This window comes from Brachyistius frenatus, unplaced genomic scaffold, assembly GCF_029030835.1.
Source record: "Brachyistius frenatus isolate BFR_SWC_R1_liver_20210118 unplaced genomic scaffold, ASM2903083v1 Contig_104, whole genome shotgun sequence".
Lineage (NCBI taxonomy): Eukaryota > Metazoa > Chordata > Actinopteri > Embiotocidae > Brachyistius > Brachyistius frenatus.
This window is the reverse complement of record NW_027210703.1, coordinates 292,750-309,906: the sequence shown is the minus strand read 5'-3', so window position 1 is coordinate 309,906 and position 17,157 is coordinate 292,750. Positions and strand designations below refer to the sequence as shown.

General features: G+C 41.1%; 1 protein-coding gene across 3 annotated transcripts in view; it reads right to left on the bottom strand.

Moving 5' to 3' along the window:
• Positions 1-17,130, bottom strand: part of atg5 (ATG5 autophagy related 5 homolog (S. cerevisiae)) — a 30,342-nt gene extending 13,212 nt beyond the window's left edge. Inside the window, exons 1-8 of one of the 3 annotated variants that reach the window (XM_069711978.1) lie at positions 16,911-17,130; positions 16,790-16,829; positions 16,342-16,590; positions 15,705-15,832; positions 13,982-14,060; positions 13,410-13,572; positions 10,530-10,624; positions 988-1,105 (exon numbers count right to left, since the gene is read on the bottom strand). In XM_069711978.1, the coding sequence (XP_069568079.1) occupies positions 988-1,105; positions 10,530-10,624; positions 13,410-13,572; positions 13,982-14,060; positions 15,705-15,832; positions 16,342-16,449 (691 nt within the window). In that variant the 5' untranslated portion in view covers positions 16,450-16,590; positions 16,790-16,829; positions 16,911-17,130. Of the gene's footprint in view, positions 1-987; positions 1,106-10,529; positions 10,625-13,409; positions 13,573-13,981; positions 14,061-15,704; positions 15,833-16,341; positions 16,591-16,789 lie in introns of all 3 variants that reach the window. The other 2 variants (XM_069711977.1, XM_069711979.1) reach the window with 2 other exon arrangements.
• Between the last annotated feature and the right edge of the window lie 27 nt (positions 17,131-17,157).

Here is a 17,157-nt window from a genome sequence, read left to right as displayed (position 1 = left end):
ACATTGCTAGTTGTCTGCTGTTGCATTGATTAGTTCATTGTGTGACTTTTTGTCCTCAACTTTGATTGCATTAATGGCTATTTTACATCAGTTTATGTATATTGTTTATATTGGCAGTCAGTTGTCAGGGCCTACAGCTTCTAAATCTCGAGTCACTTTATAATTAGTTTTATTTATCTGTGCTTGTGCAGTTTGTATAAGTATAAACAAATAAGACAATTAAGAACATACATGATAAAAATAATAAGAAAATGGAGAATTTCTGCTGATTGATCTGCGTTTCTGTTTATTCTTAAACTCTGAAAACACACTTTTGTATTCAGGAATGTCTTTTTTAGAATTTCAGAAAGGCATGAAAGTGGTACGAACCGGAAGATTGACAAAAATTCATTACAAAACACAACAAAGTGGAGATATTCCAGAAAATCTCCCCTTATTTTACGTATTGAAGTCACCAAACTGCCTCCATCTACTCGTTTAGATTGCAGCTCTCTTCACTGCTTCCTGTTGGAGTTAGCTGACTTTACACCACATCTCTACCTCCTCCGCACTATCTGCCCAGACTCTCTTCTCTCCTCCTCCCACATCTTTGCTCACTTTGTTTCTCTGGCAACTGCCACTATTTTCCTTCATCTAGCCCCTTCAGCGGTTGCATTATCTGAGAGAGTGGATCTCAGACATGCATCGTGTGGCAGTGTAAATAAAATAAACCTGCGAGGAAGAGGTGCTTCTTTTCTTCTCTCACTTCTGGAGGACGCCATGTCCCACATTTGATAAGAAATCTGACGATGAAACGTGACTGCTGCTCGACATGTCAGCTGCCGGTAATGTTGGACGGACTTGTGTGTGTCGTGTGTGATTGTTTTGTTGGCGTTATTGTTGATCACTGAAGGATGAATTTGCAGTTTTCTAAAAAACAAAAAAAGTGAGGACGCAACATTTTTCACCTACCTTTTTCACTCTGCGTGTGCCAAACTGTAGACTTACCGTCGTTTGTTATAGCATCTGGGTACATCTCCCTCAGCAGGTCGCCGAATGTGTGCGTGTTGCCTTCAGGTGAAACGGGGCGAAACAGTTTCTGGATGAATGGCCTGTCGCTCATCGGCTGTAATGAATCAGAGCGCAGCAAATTAACCAGTACAATGACACAGTATCGGAAATGTTACAAGGTGGGGCTGTTTCCCCCACTTTAAAACAAGTATGCAACATGTATAATATGTAAAAAAAAAAAGAAAAAAAAAAAGAACTATTTTCATACAAATAGCATGAAGCAGTTTTGCACAGTAGCGGCCTTAAATCGCAAGATGATGTCTGTAAGATGTACATGGTAACTCATGGTTACAGCTGGCCAAGCTGCAAAATTGTATGAAAAATAATGAAAAAAGAAAAAAAACGGGATAATACTGTCGGGGTCTGGTAAAATGTTCCACCCTGACTCCAGAGTATCACCGCTAAGGGCCTCCATTCCTACGAAGGTACACGATGCGTGTGGTGCTACGGTGCCACTGTTGTGCTGTGATCTCTTAGAAATCCAGTTACTGATTCGGCTCTGCCACCTTTACAGGTAGTCCGCGTCTGTATTCGATTCAGGTGAAAAGAAACCAACGTTTGCCGTTTATTGCCTTCAATGTGCATGTCTGGAATGTGTTTGTCCATCCAACCCAATTTCTTCCTCCTCCAAAAAAATAAAATAAAATAAAATCCAGGATTTTAATACTTACTTTACTGACCAACCATCTGACATCTGTTCACGGAATTGCTGGAAAAAGCTGCCATCACATCCTGTAAATGGGACGTTTTCATATGAAGTCGGAGGGGAAATTTCAAGGCGAGTTCACAGGCTCGAATTTGTGGGAGGACTCCCCAATACGATGCACGCAACTGCCGTGAACGAACAGTGGGTCGAGCCCAATGACGCCCAAGATGAACGCATCTGCTCAGAATGTGATATGTCGCAATCTCCATCCTTTCTACAGATGTTACAATGAGGTGGACATGTTTTATTAATCACAATGTGTCTGGAAGTAATTTGCCGCTTCTTTAGTGTGTACTTGGCAGAAAAGTCAGCTTCTTTTTCTTCTAGCAGAGATTAAAAGCTCATCTAGCCATTGACAGAACTGGAAGTGAACCCGTATATGTTCTCCATTGTCCTTCCCTTCACCTGTTTGGCGGAGAAGCGGAAGGTCACGGGGGTTTGGCGATTCTTCTGCAAACCTGATGCATGTCGGTGTGGCAATCTGCTGCTCCATAGTGTGTAACAGGAAGTCTTAATTAGAAACCAAAGCTTCATTACAACAGTGTGTATAAACTGGAAAGAGCAACCGTTCGTCGTTAATCATATCCACTCCTGCATAAAATCCTATGCTTTTTCCTCCACTTTGGACGTAAGCGTTCTACAGCCAGAGGCTTCCCCTTATCATGATGCGGCCGTAATCTGTGACGTTGAACTGATGCTTATCTTGATACTGACCACAGTACAAACCCTTTTCGGTAAGAGCAACCGCTAAATGCCTGAAATTATAATCTGTGTAAGTCATGATTGGACAGTTGAACAAATGTGACGTATGCAGCCAATATCTTCATGACTGTTCAGCAGTGCTCTGCGACACAGACATAACAATCCTCGAGCCTGAGGTACAGGAAACGCGGTGGGAAATTACCAGCAGACACAAGACAAAAATCTCGTAAACTACGTCCAGAGCTGGTGACGGACTTTAACTCGAGGGTTCTTGGATAGAGGGTCTTGTTTAGATTTGTGCGTCCTTTGAAACGGATTTGTGATCATAATTCTTGGTTGTATGAATAAAAACTAAATTGATGAGATAGTTTGTCTCTATTTTAAAAGTCCAGTCAAATTCAAAAGCTGAACCCTTTTTGGGGTGAGGCGAGGAGCGCTCAATTGGTTGCAATCTGCAACCTCACCACTAGATGCCACTAAATCCTACACACTGCAAAATTTAGGTTCAGGCTGTTGAAATTGTGAAAATAAAGCACACAAGTGAAGTTAAAACCAATGCTTCTCAATTGTTGAAATCATATATCACTAATGAAATCATCTGCTGATTAGGACTTTGATTGGAAAGTCTACCTGTGTAAAAACAATTTTTTTTTTGTGATATGGTTAGGTGAGGATTTTTTTTCTGCAAGAATCTACAAAAACATCTCTACAGATATAAACCACAAAGGATGTTATGGGTCAAAGAGCTCTGCACTACCAACCGATCCGACTTCCCCATTTTATGAAACCGTTTCAGCCTCCTGCTCTGTGTTTTTCCCCACACCTTCTCCCATAATCTATTAACGGTAGGCTGTTGCCCCCAAACGTGGCAAAAATGATTTCTGGATCATTAGTGCAAAATTGGCGTGAAAGATTAACAGAAACAGCATTTAAGAGTGACATCGACTATCAATCATCCACTGCCAAGTAGCTGATTAGTGTGCAACGTGCACAAACAGAAGGCTATCCAGCTTGCACATTCACCGTGGATTATAGTTTAACCGGCCGTAAACTTGGGGGGGAAAAGAAATGGGTTCGGAGTTCGCGTCTCCATTCCTAATAAGGTAAACAACACGCGATGTGTATGGATTGTTTGGCATTCTTTTTGTTTTGCTGAAAGCTTCTGTAATTCCACTTCCCGAAGCTGATTCGGGTACGTCAGCAGGCAGATTCTTTGTAAATGTCCGTCTTGCTATTACTTCAGCGTGTTAAAAAGTAAAAAAAAAAAAAAAAAATCCAGTGGTTCTAGTTACTGAGTGACCCGTGTGCTCAGGGCACTACAAAAGGTCCTGGGTGCTGGGAGTTAGCAGCATGTAGTGACTTATGAGTACGTAAGCTTATTTAGTGAAACAAAAACCCTACAAATGATCAAAATATCGGAAAAAAAAATGAACAAATCAGTTAATTGCCGAACTGAACGCTGAGAAAAAGACAACTTTAATTGGCTAAAGAGTTTTCAAAACTCCTTCCTCGCTCTGCCTCCCGAGTGTCATCGGACAATGGAAGAACCGTGTCCTCGAACGGAGAAACGCGGTGCAGGCGGATACCCAACCTGAGGTGTCAAACGGAGAGTCTGACACACTATCGGGCCTAATCATGGAGCTGTGAAAAGGAAACCGGCGAGGACAAGGATCGAGTGACCGAGTGGTAACTACACACCGCGGAGCCAGGCGCGAACCAGCAAGAGGAAGGTGGCGGTGGAGGTGCGAAGCCGGCGCTCAGGTTACGCAGAAAGACTGAGTCACGAACAAGGAAACATGGCCTTTCGTGCGGGATCATCGGCGAGAGCCAGAGCAGAGAGAGTGCGCTAAGTGACAGCTACTTCGTTGCATTTTTAAATAGGCGGCCATGAATTATTGAGCCGGTCGACGTACAAAGGAGGAGCTATCGATCCCTTGGGGGGTGAGAAGCGTGATACTGCTTGGATGAAGACACTTTCTTTTCAGCTGGCGTGACACCTTAGTTGGCACGGCGGCACATGGCAACACAAGGAGAGCGAGGCGTCATTAGGATTGAGGTGAAAAGAGACGGCCCCGCTGCTCTCGCCAAGTGAAAAGAGCAGCGGAACTCAAGACGTCGTCAAATTGATGGAGGGGATTCAATTCACCTAATTGAAGGTAAAACAATGGACGGGGGCAGAGCGCTGTCAATCCAAGTGCGTTTCCGCGAACTGAGAGGTGTGAGAGAAAGCATTTCCACTGAACTCTGAGACCATCCATTGGTAAATTAAAATTCCAACCTCATTTTCAGCGGCCCTTGAAATGCACACCTGATGACGAGAAACTCCATCAAGGGGACACTTAATTGTATTTTAAATTATTAGTGTCGCATGCTCGGTTGATCCGCCGTGCTTCACCATTCAGACATCTCCCATTTATTAGTCCTGATGTGAATTACTCAAGTCCATCAGGTTTGGCGGAAAGATTTAAATGTACCCGTTCTGTTTGACGTACCAGACAGAAGCTCTGTTAATTACTTCCTTTGTCAAACCTCCCTAAACCCAGACGGATCCTTCCTTCAATGCTCACTTCGATGTTTTAACCCGCTATTCATCGACGTTAGTGATAATATTGCAGATAGCTTCCACAGTTAGTGCAACAATTAGCACTAATTTGATCAAATAAACATGTTTCTATGAAATTTGCTGACAGCTTATTCTGCAGATAAAGTCAGAGTAATGTCTAAATGTTCATGTCTGTAAACTGAACAATTAATATAATAACTATTGGCATTACCATATGCCAACAAAGGAAGGCCAGAACATTATAATTTTAACATAGCTCTATGTAGACTTTGTATGAAAAGGGACTTAGATTTCAATTCTGAAAAGTGGCACCCAATGGGGTAGTGCCTTAAAGTGCAATATCACTGAGGGCCACTAGGGGTTGGCTTTAAAATACTCCTGGGCAAAAACCGCCAAATTCTTAAGAGTCAATCATTTTCTTTCCAAAGGTCATTATGGTGTCATTAACTAAAGTCACTCGCTCTGATCTCCTCTGGTGGTCCTTCTAAAAATAATTCCATCATTTTTAATAAGGATATTATGCCTCAAAGATTGATTGACAAGCCTGGGGTTCAGTGAGGTTGACGGTATTGGCAGGCGGGCATAGTGTACTTTTGGCTCCAAAAAAAAACCAAGATGGTTCGACGACTAAAATGCCAGACTGGAGGCTTCAGAACGGCCGTTCACAAACCAACGGGTGGGGTTGCAACCTGGTTTGCTAAAACTACACCATGAAAAAAATCTAAAGCATTAAAAAAAAAGAAGCTGTTTAGCTGCTTGGCAAGAGCAGCCGATTACAAAATCTGAAGGTTTCCCTTCGGCCACCCCGGTTCTACCAGAAACCGTTACTGTAAATGCACTGACAGGACAACCAGTACCTGTCGCCTTTGGCATGATTACGCACAACTGTTTCCAGCATTCCCATGTTTTGTAATTGTCTGCGTAGTCACCACCTCCCCCTCATCTCACTCACCACCCATTACAAGATATCTGAGAGGCAATAAACCTGCGTTATACAAAGCAGGCACCTTCCACAGCACCACAACAGAGACGGCCGGCGGTGTACTGCCTGCTCTTGCATTTGTGAGTTTTGTGAGTAAGCGGTGAGTCACGGAGCGGGAACAGAGAGGCCGTATCTGTACAGCAACAATGTAAGCTGTCTTTAAAAAGGAGCATAGTCATTTTCACTTTCCACGCAGCGAGACTTGTCGGCCCTCTCCGGCTCTTTAAATCACAGAGTTGGCCTCACCGCTCTGGCAGGAAGATACGCTGGCAACCAAACAAAGCCAAGTTCAAAACACGCACAATAACACGCGGGCCGAGCGCTCAAGTGGAAGCAAATTAAATGATGAAGACAAATAAATGTAGAAGTACGTAAAAGGAAAGATACGCTACGATCACCGGCGTAAAAATCGGTAGAATTGAACAACTTTTTTTTGTTGTTCTTAAAAGAGCACAAAGAATATTTACATTATATGCAAACATAATTATTTACAAAAAACATTTGGGGGGAAAAAACAAATTTAAAGCAAGATAAATATGTCAATTTGAAATTACAAGAACATAAACAAAGAAAAAAATGTATATCAAACCAAGAGCAGAGGATAAATTATAAGAAAACTATACTAATTATATTTTGTTGGGACACATAAAAGACACACACACACACACACACACACGCACACACACACAAATGTGTTGTACATGCCCATGAGGTGTCTTCCTTCTCCATGAGGAGAGCAGGCCAGACGGAAATGAGCCCCTCTGTTATTTGGACTGAGTGTTGTCATTAATTCTGTCTGCATCAAACACAGCACATGTTATTTACACTAAATACCACAATCTGGCTTTGAAGGACTCTGGGGTGTGTGTGTGTGTGTGTGTGTGTGTTTGGCGGGGTGAGTGGGTCTTTCCTCTATAGAAGGCAGTCTCCCGTTAAGTCATCCACGGTGACTCTTGAGTGCCAAACAGCTTTGTTCTCAGCGTCTGCACCTTTTTTTCCTTTTTTCTTTTTCGTCTCTTCTATCTACTTTCATTTCTCGCGAGCCGAGCGCCTTCGCTGGGTTTTGTCGTATCGTGTTTGGTCTTGCCACAACAAATCTGCCAAACAAAAACACTGGATGTTCTCCCTGGCAACAACGTAGTGGGAGCTCGGAGAGGTTGCTACTCGTGTTGAAACTTTTCCAGGAGACTAATTTACTTGATTTTATTTGTTTTTATTGCAGTGTTTTTTTTTCTTTTTTTTTCTTTTTTTAAATTTTTTTATTTGATGTGTAGCTTTTTCATTTAAAAGAGAAGTCCAGTTTATCACAACCTGGCTCCATATTTTCTTCCGTTTGACCACCAAGCCCTCCAAATAGTATTACGATCGTACTCGCCAAGTTAAATATTAAGATCCGAGTACACGTTAATGTTTCAAACGGAAGAATTAAGGACAATCAGACAAGTGGTAAACAAACCCAAAAGTTAGCAAAACTTTGTCATTCGAAATTAATGAACTAACATTTAAAGTGTTCTGCCTTTTGGTTTAGTTCTTATTGAACACTCTAATCTGTCTTAACTGACAGAAACAATGGGCACATTTACAAAAAGAGAAACCTAAGGCTTGAAAAAATACCCACCTGATTCTTTGCCGAAGCAAATCAAAACATCTGTATAACCTCAAGAACAAAATTGTTGAGTCATACATGTTCAACTTTTTTTTTCTTCCAAACAACCTAAGCCATTGCCAAACTTCTGTGGACCCTCGTGGCACTTTCGTACAGTGAAAGTAGTCGCAAAGCACCATTACCAGTATTCCTAAGATCATAATTAATTAATTTAGTCCTCACAGTCTTCTCCAGACTTTCCAGACATTCTTTGGTTGTAAATATTTAGCAGTTTGTAAGATGAAAACCACACCATCTCCACAACAATCCAGACTTTTCAAGAATGATGCTTATGTTCTCTCCAGTGTATTTAAAAAAAAAAAAAAAAAAAAAAAAATCACAGTGAGGGTTGGAACTGGCTTTGATGTTAGCTCATAAATGAGCGTGGAAACTTTCAATTCAGCCGCGAAAAAACAACCCGAAAACAGGAACAGTTCCTTTGACCCGCTTTTACGGCTGCAACAAGTGCATGTCTGAGAGGGCGGGTCGCGTCGGTTGGAATGCATGTTTCAGTCCGCCACTTTAAAAGACTGATGTTTTTATTACTTCAAACAAGAATGCTTTTGTTGAAGTGTAAAATGGTTTATTTATGTGCGCGAAGATGTGAAAGTAAAGAAGAAGAAAAAGAAAGAAAGAAAAATAAAAAAGCTTTTTTTTTTTTTTCAGCTTTTAAATTTCATGCAAAACAGTCATCGTTGACACAGATTGACAGCTGTTCCTCCGCCCTTGTTGTTGTGAAAAATGTAAAATGCAGCCATATGTGGAGCCCAGCAGGTCTCATTAAAACTTAACACGCTTGATAATAAATCATCACGATGGGAAATTACCAGCAGATATATGGTGATGGGAAGAAAAGGAAAAAAAAAAAAAAAAAAAAATGCTTGGTAGGAAAATTCACTCGAGCATCTAAGCAGCAGATTGGAGTCGTGCTCTGCTCTTAATGTCTCCAAATCTCTCTCTGTTCCATTAAATGACACTTGTCACAGTCACTGAAGGCCAGACCTATGTACCACGCTCCATTATTTTACATTATTTTCTCCAAACTTGTCTTGACAGGCCCTAAACTTTTTCATTTGTTCACAGGACCCAGTGACAGTGAGGGTGGGTGGGGGGGCTTTCTTGAGATCAAGGCGAAATGCACTTACATTCAGCCACTAGACTCAAAGCAGACTGTCAACATGTTTTCGGTACAAAAATCCAGATGTTTTCCGACTCTTTTACTTTTTTTTTTTTTTTTTTTTGGTACTGTGCTGGATGGGATTAAACAGACTTTAAATTATGTTAATCTTTAGTGTTGCTTGAGATTACTCTTTCACCACGCCATGTTTTATGCCATGTTTTGTTGAGAAAAATACTAATTTCAGTCATTCTGCGCGAATTCCTGAACTCTTCCAAAATCCTGGAAGTTTGTCAGATGAATCTTCCACACGATTTCAGCCATTCCTGACCCACGTAGAAACCCCCAGCGCTTGAGTCAAAGCACTTTTCCCATGCCGTCTGTCTCATGGCCAGCTAATGTTTTCCAGGTGAGAATCTGACGCTTATTCATCCCTTTCTTGACTTTTTTTGGTTTTGTTTTGCCCTCTGACGGGGACTTTTTACCTGAGTCAGGATAAAGCTACAGTTGGTGGAAACACCCGACCTGAAGTTGCTTGTCCGACAGCAGCGCCTCTGATCCCGGACTGAACCCTGAAGGCTCGCCCACGTACTCCATTTGGTTTAATGGAATTACAGACAAACATGGGAGAGTCATAGATATAAAATATACGGGAATGACTTAATAACTTCTGAGAAGTGGCCTGGCAAACTGTAAGCCCACACGTCTCTGACAGACCTTGAGAGAGAGAGAGAGAGAGAGAGAGAGAGAGAGAGAGAGAGAGAGAGAGAGAGAGAGAGAGAGAGAGAGAGAGAGAGAGAGAGAGAGAGAGAGAGAGAGAGAGAGAGAGAGAGAGAGAGAGAGAGAGAGAGAGAGAGAGAGAGAGAGAGAGAGAGAGAGAGAGAGAGAGAGAGAGAGAGAGAGAGAGAGAGAGAGAGAGAGAGAGAGAGAGAGAGAGAGAGAGAGAGAGAGAGAGAGAGAGAGAGAGAGAGAGAGAGAGAGAGAGAGAGAGAGAGAGAGAGAGAGAGAGAGAGAGAGAGAGAGAGAGAGAGAGAGAGAGAGAGAGAGAGTTTTGTGTTTTGACTTTGATTGTGAATATTTTATCTGAGGTCACGAGGACAAGAACTCACATGTTCGAAAAAGAATGTTTGATTAAGTTATTAAGCAAGGTTAAAAAAAAAAATGGATGAATGAACAATAGGTAGTTTTTCATTGGTTATAAACTGAGATACCTTCGGTGCTCGGGCCCTAACTGTTATTGTTTATTAGAGTGATGAATATGTCAAGCAAAGGTCATGAACTCTTCCGGAGAGGTGTAACAGGTGAAAAAAACATTTTCTTTTACTGATATTGTGAAGTGCCAGGCAGAGGCATAGCTTCACCCAGCGCAAGAAGACTTTATAGATTAAAAAGGGAAAAGTAGTCCGTTTCATCACTTTTTACCGGCCATTAACATTTAAAATATAGAGGTTGGTATGCTGTATATTAGACTGGCTTATCAGACAAAGTGAGGCAGTGAGTGGTTGAAGGTGATTTCCCTTCTGTCTTCCTTCCTGTCTGGTTCTTACACGGGCCTTTGGCTCCACCTACAGGCATGAAAGGGCAACGCGCAGCTTGATTCTGGAGTCTTGAATCTACTGGGCAGACGAAAAAACTGGAACGCTTAGAAGAGGAACGCAGTTTGGTTTGTTGGATTTCAAAGTCCTCCTTTTGTGTGTGTGTGTGTGTGTGTGTGTGTGTGTGTGTGTGTGTGTGTGTGTGTGTGTGTGTGTGTGTGTGTGTTACCTGGTATATCCTGAAGGGGATGTATCTGAAGCCTCCCTCATCGGTGGGATATTCCATCAGCTTCCTGTTCATGGCCCAGAACTGGTCAAACTTATCTGGAGCAACACAAAACACACACAGATCAGCAACTGTTATATCGTCCGGTGACTGGAAATGTTGATTTTAATAAGGTTTTCAGAAGCTTTTCACAAATACATCAAGCAATAAACACAAAATGTCAAAATGTTTCCACATCTAAGACGACAATTGAAGCTGAACATGGCTTCATTTTAACATCGTCAGCTGCGGGGTTTGGATTTTTCCACGCACCGGAAACAGATGATCAGAGTGACAACTCTCACACGGTACGTTAAACAAACGGTAAAACCAAGCACATCCTCGTGAACATGAGTAAAATCGATTTTTGACACCCTTTCAGATTCTACGATTAAGTAGCGTGAAAGTAACTTCTGGTTAATTCAGTTGTGAAATTACACATCCAACAGGAGGACGTGTTATAGAAAAACAGTAGAAGGGTCAAATTTGTGTGAAGTATAATACATGAGCTAAAATGAAGATTAAAAGAATTGAATCGTCTTTTTTTACTTCGAAAATCGTCGATTTCTATGTGTGCAGGTCTTACGTTGATGCAGATTTGAGTGTCGGTGTCAGTGGGGCCAACTGAGCGGGCGGCACGGGAAAATGATGTTTCACCATCAAAAATGATTCCTCACAGCATGTGCTGGTTTCAAACCCAACCACCTCTCTCTTTATGTCTCGCTTTCACACGAACCTTCCTGTTTGTGTCCTGGATGAAAGTTTGAGCCCTCTCTGTTTCTGGTCCGTTTTGGATGTGAAAGTTTTCATCTTTCACTTTCATGTCTAAGGCCAACTCCTTTTTGGATCGGTTCAAAGGCTTATCTTCACTCTGTTTAACGCAGTTTCAGGGAAACAAATCATCAATCACACCTTTGCTTTTTCTAAACAGCGCAGAGAATATTTTATTACTCTCCGTCTACTAAATAAATATTTTTTTGACCTGCTGTTTTGTTTTAAGATGTGAGATTTCGCTCTCTTTCAAACTATCAGTTTCAGGGGAAAGTGGAAGAGAGACATGCAGCTGAAACTTTTCTGGGTTTAAAGCCCTTGTGTTTTTCTGCAAACTCGTTTAAAATGTTCTCAATGCTATATGCTGCGTGTGCAGTTTTGACAGGTACAGGCCAATAACGTACCACGCAACAAATCATCAAACTGGCTGCAGTGTTTTAGGGACCTTATTTGCATATGTTGCTGCTGTTGTTTGCCATCGATGCAGCTCTTCTTCACTTTCAGACCGTATAGTTAATTTACTTTCCCATCAGTTTTGATGAAAAACTGCCGTAAAACATTGAAAAAAAAGAAGAGAAATAGAATTCAAGGGAGAAAAAAATAAATAAATCAGAAAGCAAGAACGTTATTCATGTTAAAAAAAAAATTTGTTTTATAAATGTTGTTTTCATTTCTTGTGAGACTCAGTAGTGTACATTATTTGAGAATTTACAGTTTATAATTTATGATGGGTGGGCAAGTATGAAGTGATTCTCCCGCAGCAGTGAATGCACCGTTTGCAGTGTTTCACCACCTCATACTATCTGGATGGATAATATATTAATATTAATGGCAGTATATTCAAACATATGCGCAAGTCAACTTAAGGCAGACATTATAAATAACATTATAAAACTATAAATGTCTATGTTTTCATCAGGCTTTAAAACAGCCAAATCTCAATTTTATCACTTTACATGCATTTATAACTCGAGATCAAAAAATTTGTTAATCACTTTTTCAATCAAAAAACAATTTACAAAATTTCTGAGTATTATTGAAGTAATTTGATCAAGTACAAATGTCACATATTTGCAGGTTGCAGCTTTTCAAATCGAAGGATTGGCTGTTTTTTGTTTTTTTCCCCAATTAATTGGTCTTGTGAGGACATCTCAACCGGTGGCCGTGGATATTATTCACAAGTTTAACATTTCACAGACTAAAACAACTTCATTAATTGATAAAATAATCAAAATAATAATTAGCTGCAGCCCAAACTGAAGCAATAGTCAGTGCTCATATGTTTAAAAGAATATTTAATTAAAATTTTGGAAATTACATGTTTCAGTGAGAAACAAAAGGTTTTTTTTAATGCTAATAATAACTAATTCAAAAGAAGGTAGTAATTATAGATCAAAACGAGATGAGACTCGACACTGATTGGCTCAGTGTTCAGCTCCATCACCGGTGGTTGAAGTGTTTATGGTTGCCTTGTTTGATCAACTTGACCTGCGGGCGATTCCAGGAATCTCGCGCTGCACGTTGGGTTTTGCTTTTCAAAGACGAGCACGAGTTTCACACAAACCCCAAACTCAGGAATGTATCCCATCTGCCCCGGCACCTACTCCCACATCACAAACTTCCTGTCCATTCGCCTCACCGCTCGAACTTCGCCTACACAAAACACCGCGATCACAACCAACCCGGCAGGAAATGAACCTGTCGGAGCGGCAGCTTCGAAAGACCGCCATCAGATTTAAGAGACATCTGCAAGAGTGCGTTTGTGCGTGTACGTGGAAATCCGTTCATGCATCTGAATGCGTTATTCGTGTCTGAACCCAGAAACGATTAAATCTTTTGCAGACAAAAGATGATGTGTCATAATATAACGCATGAATAAATGCTCGCAATATGCGTGTGTGCGGTGGAAACGTGTGTGAAATCTGTGAGTAGGTGGATGAGTTGCAAGAAGACACGTGTGCATCTGAGTGTTAATCAATGTGTGACTGTATGATTGTGTGCCACTTCCCCAACAGCTGCTTGTGGTCGTTCTTCCTAAAAATGTGTGTGTGTGTGTGTGTGTGCGCGTCTCACCATTCTGCAGGCCCATCCACAGCTGTTTGTGGTCTTTCTTCTGCATGTCGTTGACAACTTGGCTCTTGTGTTTCAGGGCGTCGGCCTCCTTGATGCTGGACATGAAGTGAGCCTCGATCACGGAGTTGGACGGGCAGTGGAGCAGGTCACCGTCTGGGAAATTCTGACAGGCGGTAAACGTTTTTATTTAAAGCTGCGTTAACGAGCAAACACTTTACGCAATAACTGTTTGTGTAACACATCCAGCAGACCCAGTACGACATCATCATTCATTTGGCTTGTGTGGGAATATTAATCCAATATTCACTCTCCTTTTATATCTTTTTTTTTTTGGTCCCCACCAACTCCCCAGAAAAAGAAAGAAAAAAAAAATATATTTTAGCTGGTAAATGCTTCTCCTCTCAGCAGATGGACTTTTTTTTTTTTTTTAAGAGAACACATGAAATACATGAACCCAAAATAGCAAATATGCTGAAAAAAATCAAAACGAATAGCTAAAAAGAAAAAAGAGACTAATGGCTTCATAAACCTGCAGAGTCTGTACACTCACACACATTCTGATTGGCTCTTACCTTAAAGTGCACAGTGATGCTCCAGGGTAAGACGGTGTTCGAGGCGTGGAGGTCAAACAGAACTCCGATTGGATTGTGCCTTTGTCCGAGAAACGCAAAAACACAAAATCACGTCACTAGAAGATCTTGGCTCAGAAACTGGTGTTACTCCTGTTATTTGATGGAAAATGTTTAAGATGACCAGCTGCATTATGTTTTATGATTACTTAGAAAATGACAATTAAATGCCTTCACTCCCAAATTTTGGAAAGCTGCTGCCTCAAATTGATCAGACAGTTTTAAAATGTTTTTTTTTTTTTTTAAATATTGTAACAGACCTTCTGTATCAAAAGTCTTAATATAACTGATCGGATAACTGGAACTTCAAACTGCCCTCAAACAGAGCAGGCGTCTGAGTTTCTTTTTCTACTGATGATGATGAGCCCAGTTTTTTTTATGCAGTGTGTGAACTTCAAAAGCACAGTTTACATTTCACAAACAACAATTTAATTAGTCACTTCCTGTGTTTAGAAGAGGGTTAACACAGTCCAGTGAACAGGAATTCGATGCTTCTCTCTTCATCAAGGCCTCAAATAAGATTTGTGCTTTTTTTTTTAAGGTTTTAATGTTTAATCTCTCACACACACACACACTAATCATTATGCTGGTCATTTAGTAGTAGGCCATCAAATCTACGTATACTATTTCTGTCGTTTATAACAAGTCAAAATAAAAAAAATAAAAAAATTGCATTAAAGATTACCATACCCTTGAGTTATATATTTAAAAATATCTAGCTTGTCATGCACCCAAAAGTAAAACATTTATAATCAATTTGCAGTTTACAGTGAGAAAAGAAAAGCAGCAAATCTTCCCATTTGAGAGGATGGAACCAGGAAACATTGAAAGTGCACTGATATTAATATATTTACATATTATATTAACAAATGATTAGATGACTATAAGCAACTGCTTTTTTTTTTTTTTACTGGAGCTACTGATACTTTGATGCCACGATAAACGAGCTTCATTCATCGTCTGTGTTACAATACTGACACCTTGTGGCTGAACTTTGGGGCCTGTATTATGTTCGCTGGGTGATACGAGGCAAAGGCGATCACGGTTAACACTAGTGGGGGGCTTCTCTGCTGGCTGTGAATGAATAGGCTTATAGTGGTGTGAATACACTGCTCTGACTGTGGAATTACATGAGGCAGCACCATACACAGATTTCCAAAGGGATTATCGACTTCCTTGAAACAAATTAAACCGCTTGGAGGAAGAGAAAGTACCTTTTTGCTTTTTAAAGCAGACAACTCAACATCGACCCAACGTCCTGATGATACTGCTAGTTGTAATATGAAACTGGTTTTATAAGTTGTAAGGGAGTAGCTGTGTCAACCTCAAAGCATTTTATGAGAAGGACACTTTCAAAGAGCAAGCAGGACCAAAAAAAAAAAAGAATTATACTCACGATAAGAAAAATAATAATAATCTGAAATAAAAAATACACTGAATCATTCTTTTAATGTGTATTTGGCATTTAGACCACAAAAAAAACAACACATTCGTAAGATAAGAAATCCACTTATGCGCGCACGCACGCACACACACACACACACACACACACACACACACACACACACACACACACACACACACACACACACACACACACAGCCTTGTTCCCTCCCCCCCAGAGAAAACGTGTCAAATTCAGTTCATCTAACAATCTTTCTCTCACCATTTGAGTGGCGTTCCTTCATACTCGAACCACATCTCCTCCACGTCCTCGGCCCTCATCACTTTGAGGAAGTGTTTTTTCACCTTGTCCGTAACCAGAGTCAGGTAGCTCACCCTGGGTAACAGCAGCTGACAAAAGTCAACAGGACAGAGGAAGAGGAGCGTTATTAAAAAAAACAAAAAACAAAACAACAACAGTACAGCCTGCAACTCTGGGCTGCTCCGGCACGTCAACATTTTTCGTGGCGCGTATCACCGACGTGGCATCGCTGTGGCAACTACACGCACATAAGCTCTGCTCCTATACCGCGCAGTGAGTCCTTAATGCACGACAATAAACCGCACTTGGGATTACTTTGTGTGTGTGTGTGTGTGTGTGTGTGTGTGTGTGTGTGTGTGTGTGTGTAGCCACTAAAATAAACTTTTCAGCTATATAAACTCTGCTTATGAAAGAAAAAAGTGATACAGAGTTTTGCGGGGTTTTTTTTTTTCCCCCAATATCTCAGAATTCATCCTGATGTCAAATAAAAAAAAAAATAAAAAAAAGTCTCAGTCTCGTTTTGCAAAAAACCCAAAGTGAGATCTGACCTCACGCTTTTGTCGTCCTGCGACATCGGAGAGGAAACGTTTGTACTCACGTAGAAGGGCTCGGCCTCTCTCTCTGTCACTTCGTCCTGGTTCAGAGTGAAGCAGGTGGGTATCCGGCCGAACCAGACGTCTCTCAATACATCCTTGTCATCTGCCATGCTGCTGCTGCTGCTGCTGCTCCCAGTGGCACATAAAGAAGGAATTACCTCCTCCCTCCTCCTCCTCCTCCTCCCACACACACACACACACACACACACAAAACACAGAAGGCCTAAGTCCAAAAGGGACGCAGCTTCCTGCTGTCAGAAACAGATACAGAGCAAAACAGGCAAAGCATCAGCACAACTTAAAACAACAACAACTCAGTTAGGTAGGCACTGCAACAACAAGCTAGCACCACCCTGACTAGTAATACTCTCAGGTATATCTTTAGCAAACTGTCATTACTAAAAAAAAATATATATATATATATAGTCCAGTTTTAAAGCAGCGACTCACCTTGCTCGACTTCCAAACCAACTCCAGTCAAACTACGCAGCTGTAATGAAAAAAAAATAAATAAATCTGACGTTAGCTTCAGGGCTAGGTGAGCTAACTCAGCTCGTAAAAGAAAGCACACCAAAGAAGTGTTTACAGTCCGACAAATGTGCTCGCTTCCCGGGTGTTGTTTCCGTTCTCCTCCAACGGGGGATTTCTCGTGAACGGAGGGCGGGCGATACAGACGCAAACCTTTACTTCTTTTTGTTGTTGTTGTTGTTGTTTGTTTTGTTTTTAGTCGATGTTTCTGTGCTCAGCTTGAATGGGAGAAGAAAGGGGCCGTATCAGTCGGTGTTGTCATTCCGCTGCTGTCACCGGAAAAACAGCTG